We start from the raw sequence: 27,164 nt of genomic DNA on the forward strand, positions 1-27,164 counted from the left end.
GAAGGAAGTCACATGATAAACCATACAGATGCAGGATAATTTTTAATCAAAATGAAGGAGGTTACATTCATATGGAACACAGTAACATACCACATATGGTAATATGTTATGCTTAAACAGGTTGGCCAATATGGTACACATGCATGTAAAGAAAGGTATTTCCATCAGCCCATCCACAGGTGTGCAAATGCTCGCCATGCAAAAAACTTGTGTTTTTTTGCTGTAATTTCTATAACATGAAAGACAAAATAAAGTCATGGGCATTCTGGGCATCGGATTGACTCTTTCAGTGCAGCACAAACAGGATTGGGTATTAGTGTTTCATATTCAGTTAAACAGAGTGCTGACTGCTGATTAGAAAGCATAATTCATCATTTTAGTTCTGGAATCCACTAAATTTTCCACGTGGTTTTACAGTATTTGTATTCATTTCCCATCAGTACTTCCACATTCTGAAATAATGATGCATTGCGTCAAACTTGCTTGCTAATCAGTACAAATAATCAGAGTCCTGTTAATGATTGTGGCTGGAGTAAAAATTACAATCAATAATAATGTGATGAATCTTAAACAATATCAAAAAAGTTAAATAATGACATCTTCATTTCTTAGCAATCTGAACGTAAAAGAAATCAAATGTTGCTCAATACTCCACATTTAATATCACATAGGATACCTGCAATGATTTACAACACATAGGATTATGTAATATCAATATTTAAGCAAAACGTATTATTTTGGCACGACTGCAGATATTAAGTTCTCACTCACTTTGTTGTAAACACACAAACTATCACAACAGTTCCAGTCACTTTCCTAGAGGCTCTAGTTGACAGAGAAAGTAAGATGGTGGCAGAGTTGAGCACTAAAATGATACAGAATTATGTGGATACACTTTTCTAAATATACAAACAAATTGCAAAGCACAAATAAATCTCTTCGAGTTGAATAACTGTAAAGTGAATAGGAAAATAAAGCGTACAGAGAAAAATCAACCACCTTCCATTGTGAATGCATATACACTGCAGAATGAGAGAATGCATGTTTATCAGTGAAAAATATTCATTCCAAACCACAGGTTTGATGTGGGTTTTTCCAGTTTTACGGTCAAAACACTCCAAACATCTGCTGTAATGAGATTGTTCTATAAACAGCCCAGTCTGTCATTTGCTCAAGCAGCTTGGTTTGACCCATAGTTACCTACTGTATGTTTCACTGTGACAGCAACCCCCGTTGCCATAGTAATAGTATGTGAGCAAAAGGAGGAAGAGTGGTGACATATAACCACAATGTCCAGAAATGGAGGAAATATGCATAATAGGAGGCCACTGTTAATATTGAATTTCCTTAACAAAAACCTTTGTTGTGTGTCAGATCGCTGGTAGTGACAACATAGTATCTGTGTATACTTCTATTATTTTGAGTGCAGAAGTATGTTTACACTGAAAAAGTAATGTAAGAAGCAGTAAATATGAGCACCCAGTTGATATATATCAATGACTCATAACAGGTGAAAAAGATAAGTAACAATTCTCAACCTAAAGTGTTTGAAAACATCCAACTGTGGATAAATGCTCTCAGGAATATTTATTTATTACCTCACAGTGACATTTCAAGCATGACTGCTCTTTATCAAAACAGCTTTATTTGTGCCTAAAACATTACTGTGAGGTAATAATTAAAGATATTCCAGTGGGCAGCACCTGGATTTAATATAAAAAGTCTCACTTGTTACCATATTAAGAATGTGAAGTTGATGTCGAGCTGTCTCAAATTTCGGGTTTGTTTAAACACTGTATTTAAGGATCTCTTAATCCTGAGACAGTCCATTATATGCAGGGATTTTGCATACTAAGATAACCATTACTATCTAGTTGTTCTACACACTGTAGAACTATATCATAAAATCACGTCTCAGCCAATTGCAACTAAACATATAGAATTGCTTCTGAACATCTTATGTTTTAAACATGTGTATACAGTAAATATCGTGACTGATGAAACCCTGTCTATGACTGCATAAAATGAACAAAAAAAGTAAAATGTTTGCTTTAATACATGGGTCAAAAATTGATGGTTGAGTTTTCCAGTGGATCAGATTAGGTGCAACACTGGCTTTATAAGTTAGCAAATCTTACAGCCATTTTTAACTTTTAAAGTCATGCAAAGTCCACAATCCAAGTTTGCAATGTGCAGGAATGTGAGCAGAGGTACGTAGTTCAGTAATCCAGTGTAGAGGACCTATGATGTTTATCTTCTTCTTTCTTGGCAGTACAATAAAATGTTTCCGCATTGAGCTCCCTTTCCTCTTTTTTCCAGTCTCAAGCTTTCCTTCTCTGCCATTTGACAATTATGAACACATTCTACAGAAAATCAAACCAGGTTCTAATGTTACCAAAAGCAGGAAAGGTAAAACTGTTCCTTATAAGACGCTGATCCTGTCCCAACATGCAACATGGCGTGACATACCTTTGTATTCTCTATTAACTACAAGGGGCGAGGGCAGAAACCATCATCCCATTTTCGGTGGTTAGGATGAGGATGCGTTTACTGTGCCAGTGGAGACAGTAAATCTTAGTTCACTAGCTAACACCAGTAGATTTTAATCAAGCACTGATCAACTGTGTCGTTGCATTGTTTGGTGTTTATCCACATTAAATAACGGTCTTCTCTGTGGTATGAAATGACCGGTAGGATGTGCTACAAAATGTAAATAATTGCAAAATGCAGCAGCCAGTGTGATAATCCTGACTATATTTCGTGATTTTGTTTTTCCAGTAAGTGTACAACTTTACGTGTTTGATTGACATAGTGCACACAACAGAAGTATCCATTAAATCCATTTTAACACAAACCTAGACCTTTCCCTACAGCTGTTTGTTAATGCCAACACCTAATCAAACAAAGATTAAAAAAAGTGCAGTGGAGCACCTTTGTGTAGCAGTAACTATCTTTCATAGTTTTTAGAACATGAGCAGAAATGGGAGATATTGTGATAAACATAATTACTGCAAGATATGATAACTTCATTTGGATGTTTTTTTTATCATTCAGTAATCTCCTCACTTTACAGTGCAGTCCAGAGACATGTCTTATCTAAAGGGATTGCATGCATGGAGCTGGTGTTGACAAAGGAAACAATCGAGCATGTCACCCCACCCTTGTCGATTCACAGTATTAAGAGATGGTGTCAAAGGGTTAATTAATGATCTACAGTGTATAGGTCCTGTTTTATGTCCACTGTGCTCTTCGGATTTGGTCAGACCGATCTCCGCTGGCCTTGCGCATGTGCCCTGTTGACCATATCCTGGTACATCTTGGACCTGAGAAATCGTGGGTAGGAGTCCTTCTCCATGAGGCTGTAGATTTTACCTTGGACCTCGTTGAGACTGGTTGGGGAGGGATCTGTCAGGCTCTGCTTAGTCTTTTCCCTGGTGCGATAGTCAATGTTTACCTGTTTGGACAAGGGAGGCAAAGAACACATCATTTTTATACATACTTCCACATGTGGTTTTAAAGAACATTTGAACTCTGCATTATAAAACATAGATGGTAACAGCTAATTTAAAAAAAAAAACTTGTGACTTTTAGCTATTTTGAGTAGGATGCTAAACTTTTGCAATCATTCTTGGCCAGCAACGGAGAAATAACATTGCCAATATGAAAGAATAATTGCAACACTGGGAATACAGAAAAGAAAAGGTCCTGACAACAACATGACAGTTTTGATGGTGTCTTGTTCCTTGAAGTCTTTTGTCCAGCTGGAACACTCTTGGCAATCAGTTTCATAGAGCATTTCATTATGGTGTGGCCTTAAATAAGCCTTGAAATGAAAACTATTACTTTTATATATATATTTTGATGTTTAAGCCATCAGCAAATAAATGCACTGACAGCAGTCACACAAACACACCTCTCTTGGTGACTGAACCTCAATGAACTCCTTAAATATCTTGTTTGCTTTTGACACAAGCTTAGTTGAGCTCTTGATCTTTTTGTACTCCTCGCAGGCCATCCAAAATTCAATATTCTCATCGCTGAACTCAGACTTGAGAAACGTCCTGAATGCAGCCAGCCCATCTGGAAAGAACACATGAATAATGTGATGGTTAAAAAGGAGAAGTAAAACCAAACAAAAACATATGACAAGCACGATACCGCAGCTGAGCGTTTCCTCTTCCGTGCAATTTATTCCCTCTCGTTTTCATACAAAGTAAATTGCTCATGTGATAAGTGATAGTATCGCTCATCCTATGTTGATATTTTTCCAATGAACACACACTAAGAAAGCAGGAAATGGTCTCATTGTAAGAACACAAACAAATCATTACCAAATACTCCCACAAAGAGATTTATTTTTTTTGTTTTCATCAGTGAAGATTAATGATGAATTAATGTGCTTACGATTAACCGAGGAAGGGCATGTTTTTCTATGAGCTTGTATCATGTTGACATGTTATTTCCATCCCTATCATTTGTGCTATTTACCTCACATTGCTCATACAGAAACATGCAATCATTTGAACTACATGGGCACAAGGCCACACATGGAATAAACACCAGTCTGCTGTTGGAAAACATCCCAAAATAAGTGCTGGCCAAACGAAAAGCTTCAAAATCAAAGTGTTCCTCTTTTTAAAAGTGTAGATAAGTGGAAATGTTCCAACTACAGGAGATCATGCTTGTCAGTCTCCTTGGGAAAGTCTATGTCAGGTGGAGGTAAGAGTGTAGCCAGGTAGTTAAACCTGGAATTCAGAGCAAGCTACTTGTTTTTTGTCCCGGACAAGCGCTTGGTTTAGGACACTAAACACTGCTCTTTGTTACAGGTTCTATTCATAACCACGGACAGAAATCCAAAGCAAAGCCAAGTAGTGGAGGATTGCATTTTTGCCTTTTGCAGATAACATGGTCATATTGGCCTCATCAAGCAGAAACCTCCAGCGCACATTGAGGGTTTGCTGCTGTGAATCGGCCAGGCCAAGCGAGATTAAGCATTTCCTTGTCTGAGGCCAGGGTTCTTAGTTAAATATAGTTGTCGTCTGTCATAAAGAATAGAGAGCTTACCCACAACAGACCATAATGTGAAGCTGTAAGTTCATGAGTAGATCTAAGTTCCAAGCCTTATGAATGGTCATTAGCTGTGAGTAGTGTCCAAAACAATGGGACAGTAAATAACCCTAACTCTCCAAAGGGTGGCTGGCCTCACCATTAGGGACAGGGCAAGTAGCTCGGTCATCTGGGGGAAGCACAGACTAGAGTTGCTGCACTCCAGATAGTTGAGATGGTTTAGACATCTAGTCAAGATGCCTTGTGAAAGTCTTCCAGGCAACTGTAGCTTGGAAGGTATGCGTGGTAGTCTACAGCATACATGTTGGAGTGTAGTTGGGCAAGAAACTACCTACTAATATATTCCTCAATGATTTTAGAGGCTTTAGATGGAGATCTGGGGAGGGGATCCTTACTCAGAATGTTACCCCCTCCTAACACGGTCCCAGTTATGCCATTGAACATGGATGAATGAATGGATCGACGGATGGTTGCTATAAGGTTTAAATAGCGTCTACAGAAAATGTTGCATATGCACATGAATCAGAGTTTGTGCAGGACCATCAATTTACAGTTAAATATTTCCTGTACCGTTAGTCAAATTCATTACTGGAGTTTCTGGTCAAGTGTTTGAAGTGGTCAGTCATGCTAAATGAACAGTTTGACAATTATCTGTACTTACCACATGGACAAGCTCTCAAATAAAGTGCTCTCTATGCCTCTACAGTTATTGATATAATTTCTATCTTTTGATTTGCTACAGTTTTTATCATGAAACATTTGCTCAACTGAAATACAGTTTGTTGAATTAATAAAAACATAATAACAACTATATTTCATCCCTTCCCCACCTAACACTCAGGTGCCATTTAGAGATAGTAAAGATTTTGTACAATTTTTGCTACTTTTCATTTGAAAAGTCCAAGAGAAAAGGAAGACAGGATAGGCATCATGATTATGTTGAAGGTTAGACTTGAGTATTATGAAAGCAGTGGTTAACAGTCTGGGAATATTCAGAGAGTCGGCATGGTTATATGTTTTTCTGAGTTGAGTTGGGCCACCTAATTGGACCTAATTGAACTTCCCTTTAATTGTTGATATTCTCCGATTCAAGTTATTGGTTGAAATATGTCTGATGTTACGATGGTGTGAACTGTGTCTGCTGTTTCTAACTTTCTCCGTGGGAGACCATCACCACATAGAAGTTCAGCCAAATAAACTACACATATATTACTTTTAAGTTATTTTCATTCTGGTATTGTTAGATTATTCTATGATGATAAAATCTGTTTTATGTTATGTTAGAGCAGAGCGACTGTCTGAAAATGCTTTGAGTGACCACGAATCAGCACATATTCTTCATGGTCTGATTTCCAATCATAAGTTCTGACATAAAATAAGCAGAAAATAGTGTGAATGAGGGAAGCTTTATTAGTAATTTGGCTGTACTAATAAAAACTTATGTTACAAAAATATGCACACTTCTGCCCAATTGAGTATAGCTAAGCATATACATGAAAGGATAACTTAAGTCATATTATTTTATTGCGTTAGCTTGGGATATTGGTCAGACTAATGTGTTTTATATGCATTTTAACTGCTTGGTTTTTTTTCATACTAATACAATTATTAACTTTTTCTCGTGCCATCTAATAGTACTGTCAGGCTGTCAGAGAAGTATAGGTGAAGCCTGAGTTGAGGCCAGTATTCAGATGTGTTTACAAGCAAGTTAGCAGGAAGATTCACCACAAGAGAGGCATGATTACGCTGCTGTTTAATGAACTGATGATACAGTCCAGAGACTAAAGATTTTTGTAAATACATCAGTACAATCGATACAGCTTAGAAAAATAAGAACAATGCAGCTGAGGCTGAGGCACCCAGTGGATATTCTGCATTGACTTTGTGGTAATTTGGAAGCATCAAAGCTGAGATCCAAACTGTAACCCTGATGTAGTATGAAAAGCAAAGATCTGTCTTTGACAGCTTTACAGTCATCTTTACCAACCAAGCTTGTAAAAGCTGTCAGTAAGGGCAGGTTAGGCTCCCGGGAATCAGCTTAATGGACTGAAGAATGACTCTACACTGCAGTCAGGTGTGATGAACATTTAATCCTTTTCAATAAAATTAGGCTTGTGCGAATGCAACATTCTGCCAAGGGAACATTCGGTTCTATGCTGGCATAGTATTGTCATTAGTTATGTAATGTATAAAAGTGTGTGTGTGCCCATGTACATGTTGTGGTGAACTTCTCGAATGCTTGGTCAACTGAAACAGGATGTGCAGGTGTGTCATAGACTCTCCGCCTGGGAAAGATCTATTCTTGCCTCTGTAACGGTCTTCCTGCTTTCTCTGGGTAACATTATTTTTCTACTGTTGATGTGTCCAACCAGTGTGTTATATCATAACCTCAGTCCAAACAAAACAGGATGATTTTCACCAACCACTTTGCTGGCATGGGGCTCATTATGATGAGTTAATCGCTTTGATGAAAACACTAATAATTTTGTATTCTTAGAGTTATTAAAATGTACCAGATTTTCTTGAGATTTTGACTTGGATTCCCTCCCAAGCCCAGAATCCCTAAAATCTCTCGGAGGCAAGATTTTTTTTTTTCAAACAACAGGGTACCAAAGCAGAACAGGTTAGACAACTGGTCACAACTGCAAAAACTGCATAGTCCATCAAAAATGGTTAAACTAGCACTGATTAACCCAATTTCAGGTTTGAAAAATCAAGTCATTTAAAGTCTCAGGTTAATAGTAATAATGAAAATATATTGCAGGGATCCTCAAATCCTGTAAAAAATGTGCAAATGTCAAAAACATCTGGAAAAAATTACTGAAATGATTAAGAAAACAGAGTCAGCGAACTCTTAATAATGCTCTGAAAATATCCTCACTAATCATCCTTGATGGAATAGTGAGGCAAATTCTCGTAGTTTTTTAAATATAATTTGCATCTGGCAGAATGGTGAAGATAGTAAATTATAGCTTGAGTAATGAACTCTATACCATTGCATAGGAACAGTGAGACAAAGCGCTGTTATGATAAAATATCAAACAGTTGTCATAAATATTCAAGGTATCACTAAACTTTTCATACTATTGTTTTAGCTCCCACTTATCCGGGTCAAATTTCAACATAAACCTAACCTGGATATTTTGATTCATCACCTCAAAAAATGTGTATCTCTTAAAAATGGGTTTTGTTCACATTATATAAGTAAATTAATCTAAAGGCAAAGTTCAGGAATCTGACCTTAAAAGGCAAGAGGGCAGGAATCTGTTTGAATAGGATTCGACTTCAATCTCCTAAAATTTACATGCTCTAAATACACTTGGTTTTCTCTTTAATCCGTCAGTTAAATGAGTTTGAGGTCATAGATGATACTTCATCTAGCTTGTTAAAAGATAACACATGACCTGTCTGTGCAGATGGATATGACTGGGTAAGTTTGTCCCAGTGTGGGTTTGTCTAAGGGGAGGGTGAAAGAAGTACGTGACTCATTATGTGGTAAGAAGCCCCCATAAATCACAAATGGGAATCTTACATAAGGTGGGCTTGAAAGGGGGACAGTTGACTTTGCAAGTACAGAGAGAAAATAGAAACTATTGAAAAAAGAACAGGACTTTTTTCCTGCTCCATTAAGATGGCCTTCAATTTCTTTTAAAATGGCTGAAAGGAACTTTTCCCTTGAAAAACAGAAAAAGGGTTCACTTACATTTGTGAGAGAGAAGGTGATCAAATGACTCAGACCATCGTACAACCTCATCCGTTGACAGTCTGTTGGAGAGACAGCCAAAGGCAACTGCCTGATTAAGATGTTAACCAACTGCTGTCCTTTCATGCATTTTTAACACAAGATGGTACTGAATGTATTATTGACAGGCAGCTGAATTTAATGCATGATTTATCTTCAACTCAAAGTGGTTCTTCCTTCCAAGGCTGTAAGGCAAGGCAAGGCAAGGCAAGTTTATTTGTATAGCACAATTCAACAACAAGGTGATTCAAAGTGCTTCACAGAGACATTAAAACAGAAGAAATAAAAAGCATGATTTAAAATTTAAACAAAAGAAGGAAATAAGAACAATAGATAAAATCAGAAAAAATTATATATATGAAAGATAAAGTCAATAGTTAAAACATGATTCCGTTTTGAAACTCAAGCTTATTCAAATGCAGCTGAAAATAGATGTTTCTTCAACCTAGACTTAAATACACTGAGTGTTTCAGCTGATCTGAGGCTTTCTGGGAGTTTGTTCCAGACATGTGGAGCATAGAAGCTGAATGCAGCTTCTCCATGTCTGGTTTTGACTCTGGGAACTGATAAAAACCGGATCTAGATGACCTGAGGGGTCTGGAAGGTTCATAGTGGGTCAGGAGGTCACTGATGTATTTTGGTCCTTGACCATTCAGAGCTTTATAGACCAGCATCAGAACTTTAAAGTCTATCCTCTGATGGACAGGCAGCCAGTGTAAAGACTTCAGAGCTGGACTGATGTGCTCCACTTTTTTGGTCTTAGTGAGGACTCGAGCAGCTGAGTTCTGGATGAGCTGCAGTTGTCTAACTGACTTTTTAGGCAGACCTGTAAAGATGCTATTACAATAATCAAGCCTACTAAAGATGAATGAATGGACTAGTTTTTCCAGGTCCTGCTGAGACATCAGATCTTTTAGCCTTGATATATTCTTAAGGTCATAGTAGGCTGACTTTGTTATTGCCTTAATGTGTTTGTCCAAATTTAGGTCTGAGTCCATCACTACACCCAGATTTCTGGCCTGGTTGGTCGTTTTTTGATTTATAGATTGAAGCTCTGTGGTGACTTTCAATTGTTTATCTTTGGCTCCAAAGACAATTACCTGAAATATCTGGTTACGTTTAGAGAATGATGACAGCACCAGCTAACCTTTCCTTAACTTTCGTAAGTAGTGAATCTCGGGGATTAGGCATCAGTGTTTTTTTTTTACTTCTTTAGCTTTGTGGATGAAGCTAAATATTACAGTATTCATATCTGAAACCAATGTCATAAGTTTCTCAATTAAAGTTCATTACATAAATAGAGTTACATTACCTCACAGGGTTATATTGCATGGAATTAGTTGTACTGATTGTTTAATTGAAGTATTTTAAGATGTTTTAGGTTTGCTTGACTAAAATTAATAGCGTAATAAATAAAGTTAAAGTATTAATGACATTAACTGCAAACGGGTATGGTCTCTAATATATCACATTCACAATGGCAAGACTTTAGGCAGCTACAGTTTAAAACAATATTTTCTTAATGCCAAAGTCACTTTTAGTTAAGGGTACAAAATTATTCCTAATTTGTTGTGAAAAAGTTCAAAGAGTTAAATTAAGAGACAAAAATTCGTAAAATTGTTTCATGAAAGTGTTTGGAATGATGAAAAAATGACGTGTTGTGAGCAGGCAGTTTCACATGAGGAATAAATGACACAAGAATTCTGACGAAGATACTGAAAAATTAAACAAACAATCCTACATCTTATGTCTCATCTACCTTCTATGGTCACTTTACACAACAGGAGGTTCATTTTCAAATTGATATGAAATTACAGTCACATAAACATCTGGCAGACTCACTTCAGACACCTGGCTGTGGTCTCATGAGCAGGAGGCAGGAATTCAGAAAAGTCATTGTAGGAGTCTGATTTCTTGGACAGGCAGCCTAGTCTGGTCTTCATTGTGCAGAGCCTGTTGAAAAAGCACACTTTTACTTAATAATGTTCTTTTGATCGTCTTCTGTTCTGCACATAGATCACACTTTATTACCCTCACATGTACAAAGAGAAACAAGTCCTCCACCTCCCCAGAACAAAGGGTTGCGATCATTCAAGTACAAGTGGAAGAACGTGAAACCAAAACTGATTTAAAATCAATGGAACCCTCAGGAACTGTGTGGTGCTGCATTAACGTTAACCCTCAGGACAATAGGAACAGTATGGATGTTCAACAACATTAACAACATACTGCAGTTTAGTGTTTCTTTTGGTTGCACATACAACATTGTTTCAAGGAAGTTTGTGAAATTCGCCTTAAAGTAACACTGAAGAATTTGACAAAATGTTTTCTCTTTGGCTCCCCCTGCAATTGTGAGATATAACATCGTTGTCATAGAAACAAATCACTAAAATAACTGCACCAAGGACAGCAGTCAAATGGCATTTCATTAAACTTTCACAAAAGGAGTGATTGTCTGATTAGGTAGTTTGCAGTAGTTTGCATTTGGGGGTTGAAAGGGTGTGGTATTTGAGGTATGTTCTTAACTTTGTACTTGTTTTATGCTCAGCGGATGTTTGGTTAGGTTCAGCAATTAAAATAACTGATTACAGTCAGATGGATACTTGATTGGGTAAGGAGAAAATGATGGTTTGCGTTATGACTCACTCTCTTTTAGCATATCATGCATTAATAATCTTATTCTGTCTTATCGGCTGATGAGTCACTCAATAAAAGACAGGAAACATGCAGGAGACATCTACTGAGAGACATTACTTTAAAAAATGATGCCGGGTGACAAGAATACAGAGAGATTTTAGTTTCATCACCGTTTCATGTTTAGCTGTCAAACCAGATTGGCACATCATGTGTTCTGGCTCGTGCATTCAGTCTACTCCCTTAGATGTTATTATGCATTCGTTATTAAATATTTAAAGGAAACCTGCTGAATAAACTAATGCAGAAAGAAAAAGGTTAAGCCAACTGATTGGATGAGACAGAACTGAATGTGGAAAACAGGTGCCACTCCATATACAGACAAGTTAAGACAGTAAGGCTCAGCTTAGCTCACAGTGAAGCTTCAGACATCCTGGATACCTTTCCTGACAAGGTCCATACAGTCTTACATGTATAGAAAAAATCCATTTCTTATATCTTATCTTGTGTTTTTTTTTTTTTTTTACCAGCATCACACATATATATATACACTCCAATTTCTACTTCAAGAAACTTTTCTGAAAAGACCAAATTAAAAGCGCTGTACTAGTCAACAATGATCAAACAGAGTAGAATGACTGAAATATATACTGGTTGGGTTTATTTAACAATATGAATAGATAATTCCTTATATTTTGTACTTTTTGGAGACCGCCCTAAATGAAAAGGGACCATCAAGAAAAGCCGTTTTGTATCAGCTGTGATGTTAAAGATCCAAATAATCACACTTCTATCAAGCAAGGATTTCAAAGCACTGAAATCAGCTATACTCCCATTTCTCATCTGTCCTAACTCATTTGTACACTGCTGCTGTCATGTACTATTTGTCACTGTTCTGCCTCTGGGACACATGGGTCACGCCAGATGGGGCACGGTTATAAAGCCACACATTTCTACAAAAGTAGGTCTGTTTTGCAGAGAAAAAGAGTATTCCATTACTAAGTCTGCCATTGAGCGCTTCCAAGATTTGATTTTGAACGTAAAGTGACGTTTTATTTAGCATTTTCTGTCATAGTCGTTTAGTCGTTCAAGTCATTGTTGTATAATGAAATGGAACTTCAAATGTTAGACCCTCAACATTTATTTTTGGGGTACTCGTATCCAGGAATGAAAGGAAGAAAAATGTGGGAATGACACTTATTACTTAACACTTAACATTCAATTTCAGGCAGTGAAATGCAATTAGACACGTTGCTAACAATTTGTTTCATTGATAGTTATGGTCTACAGTTTATTTCAAGTGTAGAATTCTTCGCTGCGGACCCTCAGGATGCTGTCAAAGGATCTCTCAGTGCAAATGAAACAGCCTATCTTTAAGCCAAACTGAACAAACCCTTCTTCTCAAACCCCAGCTGGTCGAGGCGAATGGCCACCCTTCCTGAGTCTGGTTCTGCCAGAGGTTTCTTCCTGTTAAAAGGGAGTCGTTCCTTTCCACAGTCGCCTCAGGCTCAGGATGGGAGATCGGACTGAAGACAAGTTTCGGTGCAATCTGTTGGTTTCCTTAGCTAGGATATTATTTTTTGAATTGGCTCTATATGAATGAATTAGATTATGATTACAATGAATTTAATTCCAATTGGCTTGAATTGGACTATATTATTTAAGTGCCTTGAGATGACAATTGTTGTAATTTGGCGCTATATAAATACAATTGAATTGAATTGAATTGAACAACACAAACGTTAGAAGTAGCTAATTCAACACTTTGTACATCCTGAGACATGGAAATGTACTGGCGAGAGCCCAGCAATATAAAAGCACTTGCACATCCAAGGCAGGAAATGAATCATGGATTGGTCTTGGTCACATCATCCATCCATTACAGATGTGTAAACGCCATAATTGCACTATTAAATACTAGCACAGTTTACATGAGAACTGCTGCCACTATGTTGCTTATTGATGCATGCTTTAAGCTCCAGAGTTTTTTGGCTCGTCTTCTTTGTTAAAGAACTGGTTGCTTGTTTCTGTCTAAAGATCTGGCAACAGTGGCTCCAGCAGAGTTCGGAAGACTGCAGTAAAAAGCGCTGCTGTAGAAAATGTACTCGGTTTTAAGTATTTATTTTAAACCAAGCTGTATACACAATGTTTCCTTGGCTTTTGAAGCAGGTCTGTTACATACAGGTCACCAGAATAATCATAAACAACAACAAGCTTTAGAGTGACTAAAGCAACTTATTTAGGTCATCTATTCATTGATTTTTATTTGCTCACTGATGGTAAAAGAAAACCCTATTTCAGTATTTCTGAGGGGCATCCCCTTCTCTTTGATGATATCACAGTTGAAGAATTGAAGCAATGGATTGTTTTGATGCTGGGGCTTTGAATTGGGAACATTGCATAAAATGTACTGCTCTTTACCCAGCTGAAAGCCATTTGCTACTATTAATGAGCTTTATCCACCAAATGAATTCCAATGCTTTATAAAATGTCACTTTGTGCTCTCCATTTACATGTGACAGGATGTTCTGATGAGCTACCTGTGTGTGGGAAAGAACATTTTTCTTTGGACTGGACTAATTGTGTATCTGGTACTGCGTATTAATGAAAATTGCTTTTGAGTCTGCTTTGCCATCAGGAGTGCGAGGCGAGTCAGTTGAGTAAATATATCTTCACAGATGAAAACACGAAATCAACTTTTCCATCCGAACAAATATGCTTCTCAGAACACTCTACAACTTGTCCCAGTTGAACAGAAGAGATGACACATGTTATGTATCAGAGGCAATTAATTACAAGATGGTTTGCATGCTCTCTACATGAGTCACAATCTCAAGTTGCACTCCATTTCTTAATGAATAGTTATTTTCAGAAAGGATGGCAAAAATAATAGACAGATAATCTAAGTTTAGCAGACTAAGTATGTATTTTGAACCAACTACAGTCATTCGTGAGGGCTGAGTTTTACTTCAGTTCCCAAGAAGGTTATAAAAGAAAGTTGCTCGGATAAATTTCTGATAGAATGATAATAGAAGCACCACAACCACTTAATCAAAAGAAAACAGGCTAAAATAAAGGCTGAAACAGATATTAATTTGCATATTATAAAATGTGTTACTGAACCTAAAGACGGTAGTTTAAAAAAGCTCTAATTAGCTGTAGTATAGCTGTTGACATTATCATATAATCTCCCCCTGCACATGACAAGATATATCTTAAAATAGCTCAATTTAGAACTAATCAAAAGCTTCAGAAAAAAAACTATTATTATGGCCGAACTCCAGTGATGGATGGACGATCAAAGTGACATAGTTGATGGAGTTGATCCCTTATCATAAGTAGCATGCATACAGATCTATTTCAGTATCACATCATTTCAGTTTACAGCTTAACTTAAGATGTATTGTCTTTAAGCCCTGTAATCAAATATAATTTGAAACATTCATTCATATCTGACACTTCATTGTAATTCATTTTCTAATTCTATGCGAGCTAAATTAAAGCAAAACGAGAGTTTCTACCGCTTAATGTTTAAGTTTGGTCATTATTTCTCATAAAACAAATCAGCTGTCCATGTTAGATAATTCCTAAATGTTATAGTTTTGAGAAAATCGTTGCTATATTAAGTTTAAGCCACATTTATTGAGGATGGGTCACAGTTTTTACTCTATTTCAAACAATTTAAGGGTCATTACAAAAGTGTAATGATGGGGTTACGTAAAATTAGCCCTCATCACTTTGCTAATGGGGATACAAATGTGTACATATGGTATATATAAATAGTTATGCACTGGTCAGCAGACACATTTCATCAGGATTTTTGTCTCAGGCATCCAATCAAATAATGATTTTCTTTTTTTTTTTTTTTGTTCAACAAATATTCTGATTTACAATTTATTCTCCCCTTAAAATAATGAAATGTACAGCACTGTCTTAATTTTTCGCGAAACGTGGTGCACAAATATAGGGTAAAAGGAGCTTATGTGGTTTTTACCCCGTTCCCTGATGGCTTTATTTTTATCAAGTGGTCACACTGTTTTTTTAAGCTCTTTTTAACCTCCTTTGCCACAGTGTACCAAGGGTAGCCTGTCTGTCACGTTACTTTTGAGACTGAAAGACCCACAAAACTGACTAAGCCTTAAGAGTCAAGTCAGGTCAGAAGAAAAATCAATAAAGTGAAATCAAAATCATTAAAAACAAGCAACATTCTAGATAAGTTAAAAGATATCGTGCAGATTTCATGCATAGACACATGAGAAAAGAAATGTATTTAACCTGGATTTAAAAATGTCTACATTTGGTGCAGTTTGTTCCACTTGTTTGCAGCATAACAGCTAAATTCTGCTTCTCCAGGTTTAGTCTGGACTCTGGACTGGATCAGCTGACCTGAGTCCTTGAGAGGTGGCAGGGGTCATATAAATCCAAGGACTTTCCTGAAGTCATGGTACCTTTATGTTTTCAGTTTGTTTAGCTCTCTTTTCTTTCACTTATATTATAGTTTCAGTTATAGTTGTAGACAGTTTCATATTCATTTTAGACTTGACATGTATCAATGGCATTAATTTTTGTTTGAACTACAGTTAGTTTGTTAGATTTAGAAAAGTGTTATGTTTGGGTTCACTCTCTCACACTGTTTACTTAATTTTGCATAGATTCATTTTTAATCTGGTGCCAGGGTGATGTGACAAGTCCTGTCCCCGCAATGAACCTGGACAAATTTATCAATCCCACAGTTTTTAATGCATTTATTCCAAATCTATGATGTTTGCTGTGCTGCTCTAACACATCTTGATGTCAGACATATAGGTGGGTATCCTCAATTATGGTTGATTAAAAAGTAACAGGGGGTATTAGATACTGTCATCATGGGAAGAGATTATGTCATTATTATTGTCATAAGAGGAAAGATGTGGTGGAGAGATAATAATGACTCTGTTTAGTGTATATCAAATTGTAAATAATAAAAGGCATCTCTCCATCCGTCTTCTCCCATCTCCTCCCCTGTTCTGACAAGTCACTATCTCCATGGCTTTTGAGGGCTACATTCTTAGTCTGGGGTATGCTGCAGACACGTGCTGCTGAGCTATTTATAAAAATCCCTGACAAATCCATGTAGTCAGGAGGAAGCAGTGCATGTTCTATTCAGCCATGCAGCAAGGCCAGCAGCTCCTGGAGGAAATAGGCTAAAAACAGCAACAGCACTCCAATGTCTCAGATATACACGAGTATTCCTCATTAATCTAAAAGTACAGGCAACATCCGCTCAACCTCCTCTATCTGAGATGCCTGACAGGGTTGGTAAATTAAGAGGTGAAAACCTGGGTCCTGGAAGTTGCGTTAATGTGTGCGTGTCTATGAATATCTTTGATGTTACCTAACTTGGTGCAATGCAGGCTTTCAGATCTCTCTCCATGTCCTCATTTCTGACAAGAAACAACAAACACTGTTCTACATTGTAGATGTGTGTAAATAACACTATCAAACAGTTGTTCGAATGGATTAGACTGATGAATACAGTGCAAGTTCACATCAAAATAAGCTGTCTCTACAGGAAAACAATATATATATATATATTTGTTTATGTAAAAATACATAATCTACGTGTCTGTTGGAGGACAGCATTGGTTAAAGATTAATACTATACACAGGATGACTACATATGCATGGATGCCCAGGTCCATAAACTCCCTGTGGAGTTGGCTTTGCTGTAAAAAGAGAGTGCATGCTGGTGTCAGGTCATCTCTTAAGTTAAAAGACTATCTTCCCTGCTCTTGTTCTTGCTTGGTGCAAACAAAAATAGTACTTGTCAAATAAAACTTTTAGTGTCTTTCACTGTACTCATTTATAACAGGTTCCATTTGTATCCAGTGAAAAGCACTGTGCTGCATTAGTATCATGCTGCTCATTTCCTAAAAAGAAAATGTTGTCATTGTCCAAAACCCAGGCCACACAGAATTATAGATGAACAGGATGTTAACAACTAACATGGACATGACAAAGAAATAAGTGGATGGTTGATGTTAAGATCACTGCAGAAAAAGAGACAGCTACGTAATTGTAGGCTGTAGATGTTATTTGATTCCCCTAGATTAAAAAAGAATGTTGTATATCTGAGCACATTTACCTGTACATTGCCTCTACAGGTCACCTTTAGAATGTGTCTTACTTATGTGTAATTGTATTGTTTTAGAAGGCGAGCACAATAAATGATTTTGTTATGAAATGCAGACCTCCTCAGGTAGGAGTACATGCGTAAATGTAATTCAAAGCACGCATATTCTCAGCCTAATGTGGTACAATGTGGTACAAATACAAACAAGCATATTCTGACAACTGTGAAACTCTTCTTTAAGTGTTATTTCTTCCAGTATAACTGTACCTGCGTAAGAGTCTGACAGAAGTTTCGTGTCCTACAGCATGACTGATTGAGTGGGGGATTGAATTGAGGAGATTATTTTATGCAATCCATTGGTTTCCGCAGCTATGCAATTCTTTTTATGATTTGGCGACATATGAATAAACTAATTTGGATTTTGAATTTTAATTGTGAATTAGCATTTGACAAATAAAATGAATTACACTGAATAGATACAAAGGAAAACAATTCGGAATAAGATATTCTAGCCCAATCAGTTTCATTTTTGCATTTCACAAGTTTCATTTGTATGTGTTGGGTTACAACTTTAACTTATTATTTAGCTTTTGATAATATATCAAAGCTTTTTAATCCATAGGTCACTGGCTCAGGAGAACTTCGAGATTAGCAGAGACCTTCATGCTCATATGAGGTGAAAAGAATTAAGAATAACAAGCATGAGGTTCACAGAAGAGCGGTTTAAAGAGATGGAATGACATGGCTCGATTGAGGCTCTCTGACTGTGGAAAAAGCAGATTTTTAATTTTTTTAGCGGCTGACTGTAGCCATATACATGGAACTGCTTTGGTCAGAAAGGGGTGTATGTATGAGGAGCCTGGATTGTTGGACTCATACAGGTGAACAGGAGTTTCTTGATAAACTTTATTGTCTTTTAAATGTCAGTTTTGCTAACTTAATGATCGTTCAGTTTAGAGTTAGATATTTCACTTACATGGTCAGGGTTGCCACGTGTTAGAAATGTAGTTCTGCCTCATCTGCAAAAGATACAAATGTGTTGCAGGCACGGGGGAAACTTCCGACGGATTTTCATTATTCTAAAATTCATGCTGGATGACAGAAAGAAAATTCACAATTTGTGTACACCTGCAGGAATATAATGATTTCAATTTGTACCATGAGACTGAGCTGACCTGTTCTTCCTCCCTATAGACCCTGAAATCCAGACACTAAACGTCTTCCACATGTCCATTATTAATGACTCATTGAGCTTGTTAATTAGCTCAATCGCTCAGCACCAGCCTCTCTGCTCCTTGCCCACACGGAAACAGTAATTTGCTACTCTTATCTCTGCCTGTGATTCAGGTGTTTTCCCTTTGACAGCTTTAACCTCATTTTGTCAACTTCTTGTTTCTTAGAAAATGATGGTGTACTGATTAAAAACTACAGAATTGCACTCATAATGGAGAACTGGATATCTTTCAAATGTATGTATAATCACTGCCAAATTTGCAAAAGCAGTGAAAATTCTCTAGCTTTTGCTCTATATTTATTCTATGAGTCAGATTCTGTTGTTTTCAGGCTTATTAAGATGCACTCTGACTCAGACGAGGAGTTATCAAGGGTGACTAACAGTAGTTCAGCTTTGGCAAGTAAGCGCATGTCCGTTTCCACTCTGCTGCCAAGTTGTCAGATTTGGGACTTCAGTCACAGGCGCACAACTGTGTTCTTGCACTTGTGTGTTTGTTTGTGTGTATACGTGCTCTGCCCGGAGAGTGGAAGCTTGCTGCTTCCAGAAATATGTATAGGACCATCTGATATGTTGCTACTTTTAGCAACAACAGAAGGAGAAACCATCGCTGATTTGGGGTTTATTTCCATTTTCAAAGATGTCTGTGCCCTGGTGGCTCAAGCAGGTCTGTGGACAGGGTGATTCACCACACACTTTGCCTTGAGGAGCTGCTTAGTGATACTCTGATCCAGAGACTTTTTCAGTGATAAACACACAGGATTCTTAAAGACTCGTTGTAGGAAGTCTGTTTATATGACACTAGAGAATCAGCTAAATATTGCATTAGTCAGATCAGACCTGCTACATGCTGGTTTGACCAAACTTCCACATTATCAACGCTCTGATAGCCAGACTAACACACTCAGATAATGCAATTGGGGGTTAAATCACTTGGCACCCAGCACATGCTCCAATGTTAATCTTCTTTTTTGCTATATTTGTGGGAAGCAAATCACACCCCCAAATTTTTGTTATTATTATTTTGCAGTAGATTCTAAAGATATTTGTTTAGAATTTTGTATACTATAAAAGTGTATACTTTCTTTTTATAAAACCATAAATTGAGGAGAAAATATTGCTTTGAATCTAATTTACTCAAAATCTAAGAAGAACACAGCAGTGGGATTTGTAAGGAGAGCAGCGAGAGGAGTATTTTAAATTGAATTTCTTTCCCCACATGTTATCCTGGCATTGATTAAAATATCAGACCATTTCTGACACTCTTTGTGTATCATTTTAAATGCATTCTAAGCTTTTTGCATGTATTTTATGCCACTAACATTGCAAGCTAAATGGTTAGAGTAAAATTTCAGGAGAGTGTCATTCTTTCACAGGACATTGTGTCCAATAAAGTGAGGACGTGTCATAAACCTGGTGCATTACTAAAATGTGTTTTCATGAGTTCAGGCTGGTTTATGAGGCTACACTTAATGAATGGTTTTATCAGCCTTTTCAATGATTTAAAAACCTTTGAAATTTGTACAAATTGACATTTTCAGGGGAGCTCACATCTACAGTAAACAAAGAGAAGCTTAATTTCCTTGCGTGCAAACTGTGATGCTTAGTGGAAAGACTGGTCTACAATGCAAATTCTGTGTATACACTTAAATGAAATGACTCAAAACTATGAGGGAACTTATGTCAAATCCAGTCACTGTAGTAGAATATGGCCTTAGATATATGTTTCCTCACTACCAGGCTCTGTAGATTCCACAAAACGCAAATTTTATTAAACTTCTTTAAAGGAATTAAGCCTTTTTCCCCATTTTTTCCCCATTTATTTTCGTATTTCCAAGTGCCGGTCCTTTCAGGAATATACACATTGTGGAGGGAAATAGTCAGTGATTAATGATGCTATGAATCTAATGTGAGTGTATAAACTCAAGTTATTTACTGTTCAAAGGTAATTTTTTCTGATTTGGTTTACTTACAGAGCATACGTTTTCCACTATCTGCTGGAGTTTTTTTTAGGTCTGCTTTGCAAAACTTATGTTTACATGATGACCAAAATGTCACCATTCTTATGGCGTTTCAGGGCGAAATAAAAGGGGTGCTATATATAGTTAAGGCTGTGAGTAGCAGTTGCATGTAAAGCTGTTTTGACATTGTTGGGAAGCCCGATATGGCAGCAAAAGTGCACCTCCCTGCTGTTTTTTATGTCGACTGGTATTTTATAATATCGGTGAAATAAATAAATGAAAATGAAAAAAAGTGATTCTGGTGACCGATTTACACTAAAGTAAAACATCATATTGATTAAAAAAAAGCCTGTAATTATGTCTTTGTGTGTTTTCTTGTAATTTGTATTGTCCTTAAAAATATTTCAACAACAGTGATAGTACTCGCCAGTTATGTTATCTTCAACGTAATCATCAAAAATACAGAAAAAAACCAACACTACTTGTAAAAATAAACTATAGCAATGAGTCCAGAGACAAATTATATGAAAACTCTCAAATCTGGGATTCAAAAGTTGCATATAGTGAATCATGTTCACAACTCCTCTGAGACCTCCTGTGAGGACACCTGAGCTCATTACTCACTTCAGGAGTCAACCTGGGATAAAACTGCCCAGGGGCTTTTCGGCACATAACGTTCCGATGCTATTTTCATCTACTTTCTACCCAGAAAAGGCCCACTCATGTTCAGTTAGATTAATGTCACTCCCCTGCTATGCAGGCCCTATCTATCTATTTATTGTGTGGCAATATAATCCACATCCAGTTCACAAGCTCCAGCAGTTTATCAGTTAATCTCCAAAAGAATACAAATGGACTGCAGAGACCTTGTATGAGCACAATACATTGTTTGTCACTGCAGCCTAGATTTCAGATCTGCTCTACAAATGTTACTATGTTCATAATTTTGTGTCCAGCCTAGAGGTGCTTTAAATTTTTTGTTTCAGTCTTGCACAGAGAGACTTGTTTCTGATGTGGGATCGATTTATTTGAGACTCATTTTCACTGGGTTTTTCTATCTGTCCTGGGTGTGGAAACCTCTTAGCGATTTGTCGGCAGCTTCTTTTGCTAGCTTGTTAACCTTTTAACCAATCAGAGGGCTTATTTATGTTGAACCTAATAATACTACAAAGCTGTTTCAGTTGCAAAGGCCTATTGACCAGCTGGCTGATGAGTATATTGTCTAATGATAAGAAAAGTCAATAGAAAAAGCAAAACTGTGTCACTATGACATTAAAACAATCCAATTTGACATATTTCTTTTAAAATAATTGCCTCAGCTGTAACTATCAAGCTTTAAAGTCACAACAACAAGTCGCTGCTTTTTGAAATCTTTACATACTGTGGTGGTATTATCTAACAGACATCTACTCTTTCACTAAACCTAATTCTGCTACTTGTTGTGTTTACCACTGTCACCCGTTTGAAGCATAATAGGATGGCAAACAAGGCCTTGCAGTCTTTGACATAGTATCTGTGTCACAGCTAACTCAGATTAGGCTCAAATTAATTTGCCTGTCACTGGCTGGACAGGACTATTAAAAGCACATGCATGCCCAGGATGATAAGGGCAAACCAGTGACTTGCATTAGCTACCAGAGAACATTTTGCTAAAATTAGACATTGTCATTTACTGTTGGCAAAATCCGAACATGATGTGATGTAAGTGGGGAGAATGAGCTTTTGTATTGACCTGTTAAATCTCTCATTAGTGCAAATGTTACACTAAATGCACAGTAAGAATTCATTGGTGACATTGTTTTCATTGCGGTTTATGTTTGGCTAATCAATGCAATCAGGAAAAGATACAATTCTAATTCATGCAAGATATTTAAGAAGAGGGAGGTTTGAGCTAAGGTAAGTATAGCTGATTGATATGATAGATATTTGATTTTTGTACTGCTCTTTGGGCTTTTTTTCCTTTTTCTAAAGTAGGTCTATTGGCTAGGATGCCAGAGCACTCTATTATTTGCACATTTAATTGCTCGATGCTACAAACGGAGTGTATGCCTGTTATCGTTCATCCCGCCTTTAGCCTTTTATGTAATCAGTTTGTTCCAGGGATTTGTTTTGAAAGAGGCTTCACTCTGAGGGTTGTTACTACTAAAAGGTTTTCTTTTTAGTGGGATTTACTGTTGTCATATGAATGTAATAGGCACACACAGACCTCATATACTGCTGAGATAGTAGTGCAGTTTTTAACTTACTTGAACCATTGTATGAAGCAACCATGGTGGCATCAAATAATTAATTAATCTTTTAAAATAGTTTTCTATATATAAGATATACATATCCTCTTCTTTTCTTCTCTGGCCTTAGCACTAATTTGCCTATACAGGTATTTGGCTATGCCGATTTTAGCTATCTGCATCATTTATATGAATCGAGGGTAAAATGTTGCTCAAAAGTAAATGTTCTAGTTACTCTGGATAATCCCCAGACATGGACGTAAACAGTTTTCATGTAATCCACTTTCTACCAAACAGAAATCCTGATGAAAACACACACATGTTGTGCACATGTCCAAAATTGCATTACCTTGATTGTAATGCACTTGCATAGAGGAAATATCTGGGATAAGAGTTAGAATTACATTCTTATACAACTAGAGTGTATGAGCAAATAAATTTAGTGGGATATCAGATAGTGCCAGGATTATGAATTTTCTTTAAATTGTTAATCTATTTGATGTTAACTGATGGGGCAGCAGGGAAACATAAAGAGAAAATAAATAAATGAAGAACAGCAAAGGTCACAACATTTACTCCACACAACTCTTGCACAAGGACTCTCCTTGATTAGATTTGAACAAAATAATCCACATTTAATGCACAGCTGAAAACACTGAGCCAGGACATCCCTCCAAAACACTCACATCTGGTGTTTTCTTACCTGAAAATTTGCACAAAAATGTATTGCTATATTTGGTATATTGCACATTTTGGAGGAAAATACTTTTGTTCAGATGGATGTAGGGTAATTATGAACACTGCTGTCACAATCTAATGTGATTTGCTGTCTGTTGTGAGATGTGGAAACGCAGTGGTTCAATGGAGATTCTAAAACCTTGATTGAATTAGGTAGTGGCATGTCTAATCTACTCTGTGAAAAAAACATTAACTTCTTAACAACAATGACTACTAAATATGAAACTAAAATAGCTGAGCTAATACAGTATAATATAATTTCCCTTTGGGATAAAATATTTTTTCATTTAATTTCATAAGCAATTTTTAAGATTGTGTTTATGGATATGCACTTTATATCAGCACATCCCCCAATTGTAACGTTCATAACTGTGTTCATACCCTAGTGTAATTAATAACAGCATGCTGGACAGTAAGGTCCAAAGAAGCGAGGAAGCGTTTACACATCAGTCACATTAATTCTTTTGTATAAGATGTCAGAAAGTCTTCATAAGGGGGAAGGAGATGGGGGGGATGTGGTGGTTAGTAGTTAAACACAGCGCTATTAACTATGATTCTTTGTTGAATGTGTGATCAAGGCTAACATACGTTCCATCAATAACATGACAATGCTTCGCTAAAACACTTTAGTCACTTCCTGGTTGGCTTTGAAGTTAACATTTCTTTGATAGAACTAGCAAACAATCATGGTGAGGGCAAAAATATATTCTTTTTACAATGCAACTGTACTGCCACGGATACACCACACCTCATAGATATGTTTTAGGGAGGAAAACAGGTTCTTTATATGTACGTGTGCATATGAAGTGTCAGACAACCAGTTGGCACAGATTTAGCATATTTAGAGGATCTCACAGAGGCTTATATAGTTCTAATCCCACACAAAGCTATGGCTATCAAGTTATAATAGATCCGATCCCAGCATCCCAATTGAATTCCAAATAGTAATGAGCATGATATCTAATTGCTCTTATTTATTAGAAACAACATTTCAAGAACATTGGTTAAGAATTAAGTTAGTTAAAGTTGATTTTGGAGACCAGGTACATTGAAGCAACACACATTTGCAATCAAAGAAGGATCTGCGTTTTCAATATCTTTGCAGGATAAGTGATGGGGGAGGGTTGGTTCGTTACAGCGCAGGCACAAACCTCATCTGAGCATGTACATCTCACATCAGAACAGCAACTCACATTTAAAGGCAACATAGTAGTTACTGCATCATCTCTAACGCTGCTTAATTAAAACTTTATGAGTTAGAATAGAGTAGAATTCTTTAATTGTCACTATCGAACATTTTGCAACATTTAACAGCTGTTAATAGCTGTTGGTAACTCGTCATCATTCGGAAAAAAAACAAAAGGCAAAGACTTCACTTAAGTGGACAATCATAGAATAAACATCAGGAACACACTTGGTATAAGACAAATAAAAGTAAGCACTAGGAAGAGCAAGAATAAACATTTGGAAGAATTTGGAAGCAACGTTTGGAAGCAAGAGAAATTAATACTGAGATGATATGTACTGACGTGAGTGTATACAAGTAATAAATACTGCAATCTGTATAAATAGGGCTGGACGAATCTATATTGACGTTATGATGTAGTTCAAAAGACCAGCAGTTGTGCAATTGGTAGTAGTAGAGATAGGGTATGTTTAGCAGTGCGCTTTAGAGGGTAGATAGGTTGGTTTACCAGAGACAGAGCCAGGGTAGACATTTTCATCTCTTGCCAGTATTTTTGCTAAACCTAGCTTTTGCAGTAGTTTAATATTTACTATACTGATGGACAGAGTGTTAGTGATCTTCACTCCAAAGGCAGTCAGTGACTTGGAAAGTTGAAATACACATTTTTTTTAAAAATCCTATAAAAATAAGTTCAGTGACCTGGATTAATCTAAAAAATTAATACATTGGATATGGACCCTGTTTAGATTAATATAAGCCTAATTTATTATTTCAAAATCCTTCCATAAATGAGCAAAACTTCTTAACATGCACAATGCTTTAAAATAACATTCCCAGTACCACAGGAAGCAACAAGCTTCTCCTTCATTGACTGAAGCATGTAAAAAAGATGTGCTCATGTCACGTCTGTCAGTCAGAGCTGCCTGCGTGGTTGCCAGGGCGACGAGTCCTGCCCCATGCTCTCAGGCTCACAGCTTCTGTGAAAGGGTCGAAGAATCTTACTTTGAAAGTACAACAGAAATTAAATCGGTCCTTGACCTTTACGTTGGCCTAACCTACCAAACTCTGACCAAACAGTGACTGGATATGGAAAAACCAACATCCAAAAAAAATACTAAAGAATAGGGAAATGGGACAAGATTTGGACATGGGTGAGTCTGGTCTTCTGTTTATTCTGCACCACACCTTCATGCCACAGTCACTTCCTTCACTCACGTTGAGTTTGTTACCTCCCTCAACTGAGCAAGAGAATCTGTGTACATTCAAATTAACAAGTCTACTTTCTGTTGGTATACCATATAATTTTAGCACATTACGTGCCACCATCACATTGTTAGAGAGGTTAAACTAATTTCAGATGTTCCTATAAGATCGAGTGAAATTTATCAGTCGATGGGCTGCTCCCTTCGGTGTGTGGTGGAAAGGTGGGTAGAATTGTAAGTCAGGTATATTGACCCCTTATGTATTATGGTCAAGCATAGGCAATTGGCAAGGATAGGCCAAGGAGGAGTAGACAGGGCCATAACTGAGCCATATAGCTATTAAGTAAGGGTTTGAAAACACCTTACCCTTAGGTGGCACTTGTGTGGGCTTCAAAGCCTTACTCCATCTTTGACAGCCCTAGTGAGTGACATTTACTGGACTGAAAAGACCTCAGAGCAACCAGCATCAAGGGGGGGAAAGTGGGAGGGTGTAAACTACAATTCAGGAGTTTTCACAGGAAATGGTACTGAAAGCATGCGTTAATTAACAATCACTTAGGTAGGAATTTGGACATGCGGATGGATGACAGGTAATTCACCAGAACTGTTGTAGTTTTACAACTATTTTCAATATTTGCCACAAAGGCATCGAATCACTTCTAAATAAACAGCTATCTTTCAGTCAAAGCTACCAGTATTAATTAGTCCTTTGAACCATTAAGAACAACAGAGACAAGGATAATGTATAGAGCTCAGTGTTCACAGCAGAATTACATAACTCTGTCATCCAGTAAATTAATATGGATCCTTTACCTTGAGCCTGGTGTGTGAGAGATCAGCTGGACTCTTTCTCCCCTTCTTATTTATCACTGTCTATCCCCAAAGTGCGTTTTGGCAAGACGCAGCCTCTGTCTGCCCAGTGCTGTGTATTTCTATGCAATTGTACAGCTCAGGACTGAAGATATCTCGTGTTTCTGATGCCAGTGAGTGGGAGCTACATGCAGCACTCTCATTGGTGTGAAATTGTAGGGGGAGAGAGAGCAGCCGAGATGGATAGAAGCAG

General features: G+C 37.1%; 1 protein-coding gene across 1 annotated transcript; it reads right to left on the reverse strand.

Annotated features, from left to right (window-relative positions):
* Positions 1-36: 36 nt before the first annotated feature.
* On the reverse strand, positions 37-27,164 carry LOC140311571 (regulator of G-protein signaling 8-like). Its single transcript, XM_072388963.1, has 5 exons — positions 26,915-27,164; positions 10,652-10,762; positions 8,771-8,832; positions 3,914-4,080; positions 37-3,454 (listed from the first exon to the last, which is right to left on the reverse strand). Exons 2-5 carry the CDS (start codon positions 10,750-10,752, stop codon positions 3,260-3,262), a joined length of 525 nt encoding a protein of 174 aa, XP_072245064.1. The 5' UTR covers positions 10,753-10,762; positions 26,915-27,164; the 3' UTR covers positions 37-3,259.

This window comes from Leuresthes tenuis, unplaced genomic scaffold (genome assembly GCF_036924035.1).
Source record: "Leuresthes tenuis unplaced genomic scaffold, fLeuTen1.0.hap1 SCAF_7, whole genome shotgun sequence".
Classification (NCBI taxonomy): domain Eukaryota; kingdom Metazoa; phylum Chordata; class Actinopteri; order Atheriniformes; family Atherinopsidae; genus Leuresthes; species Leuresthes tenuis.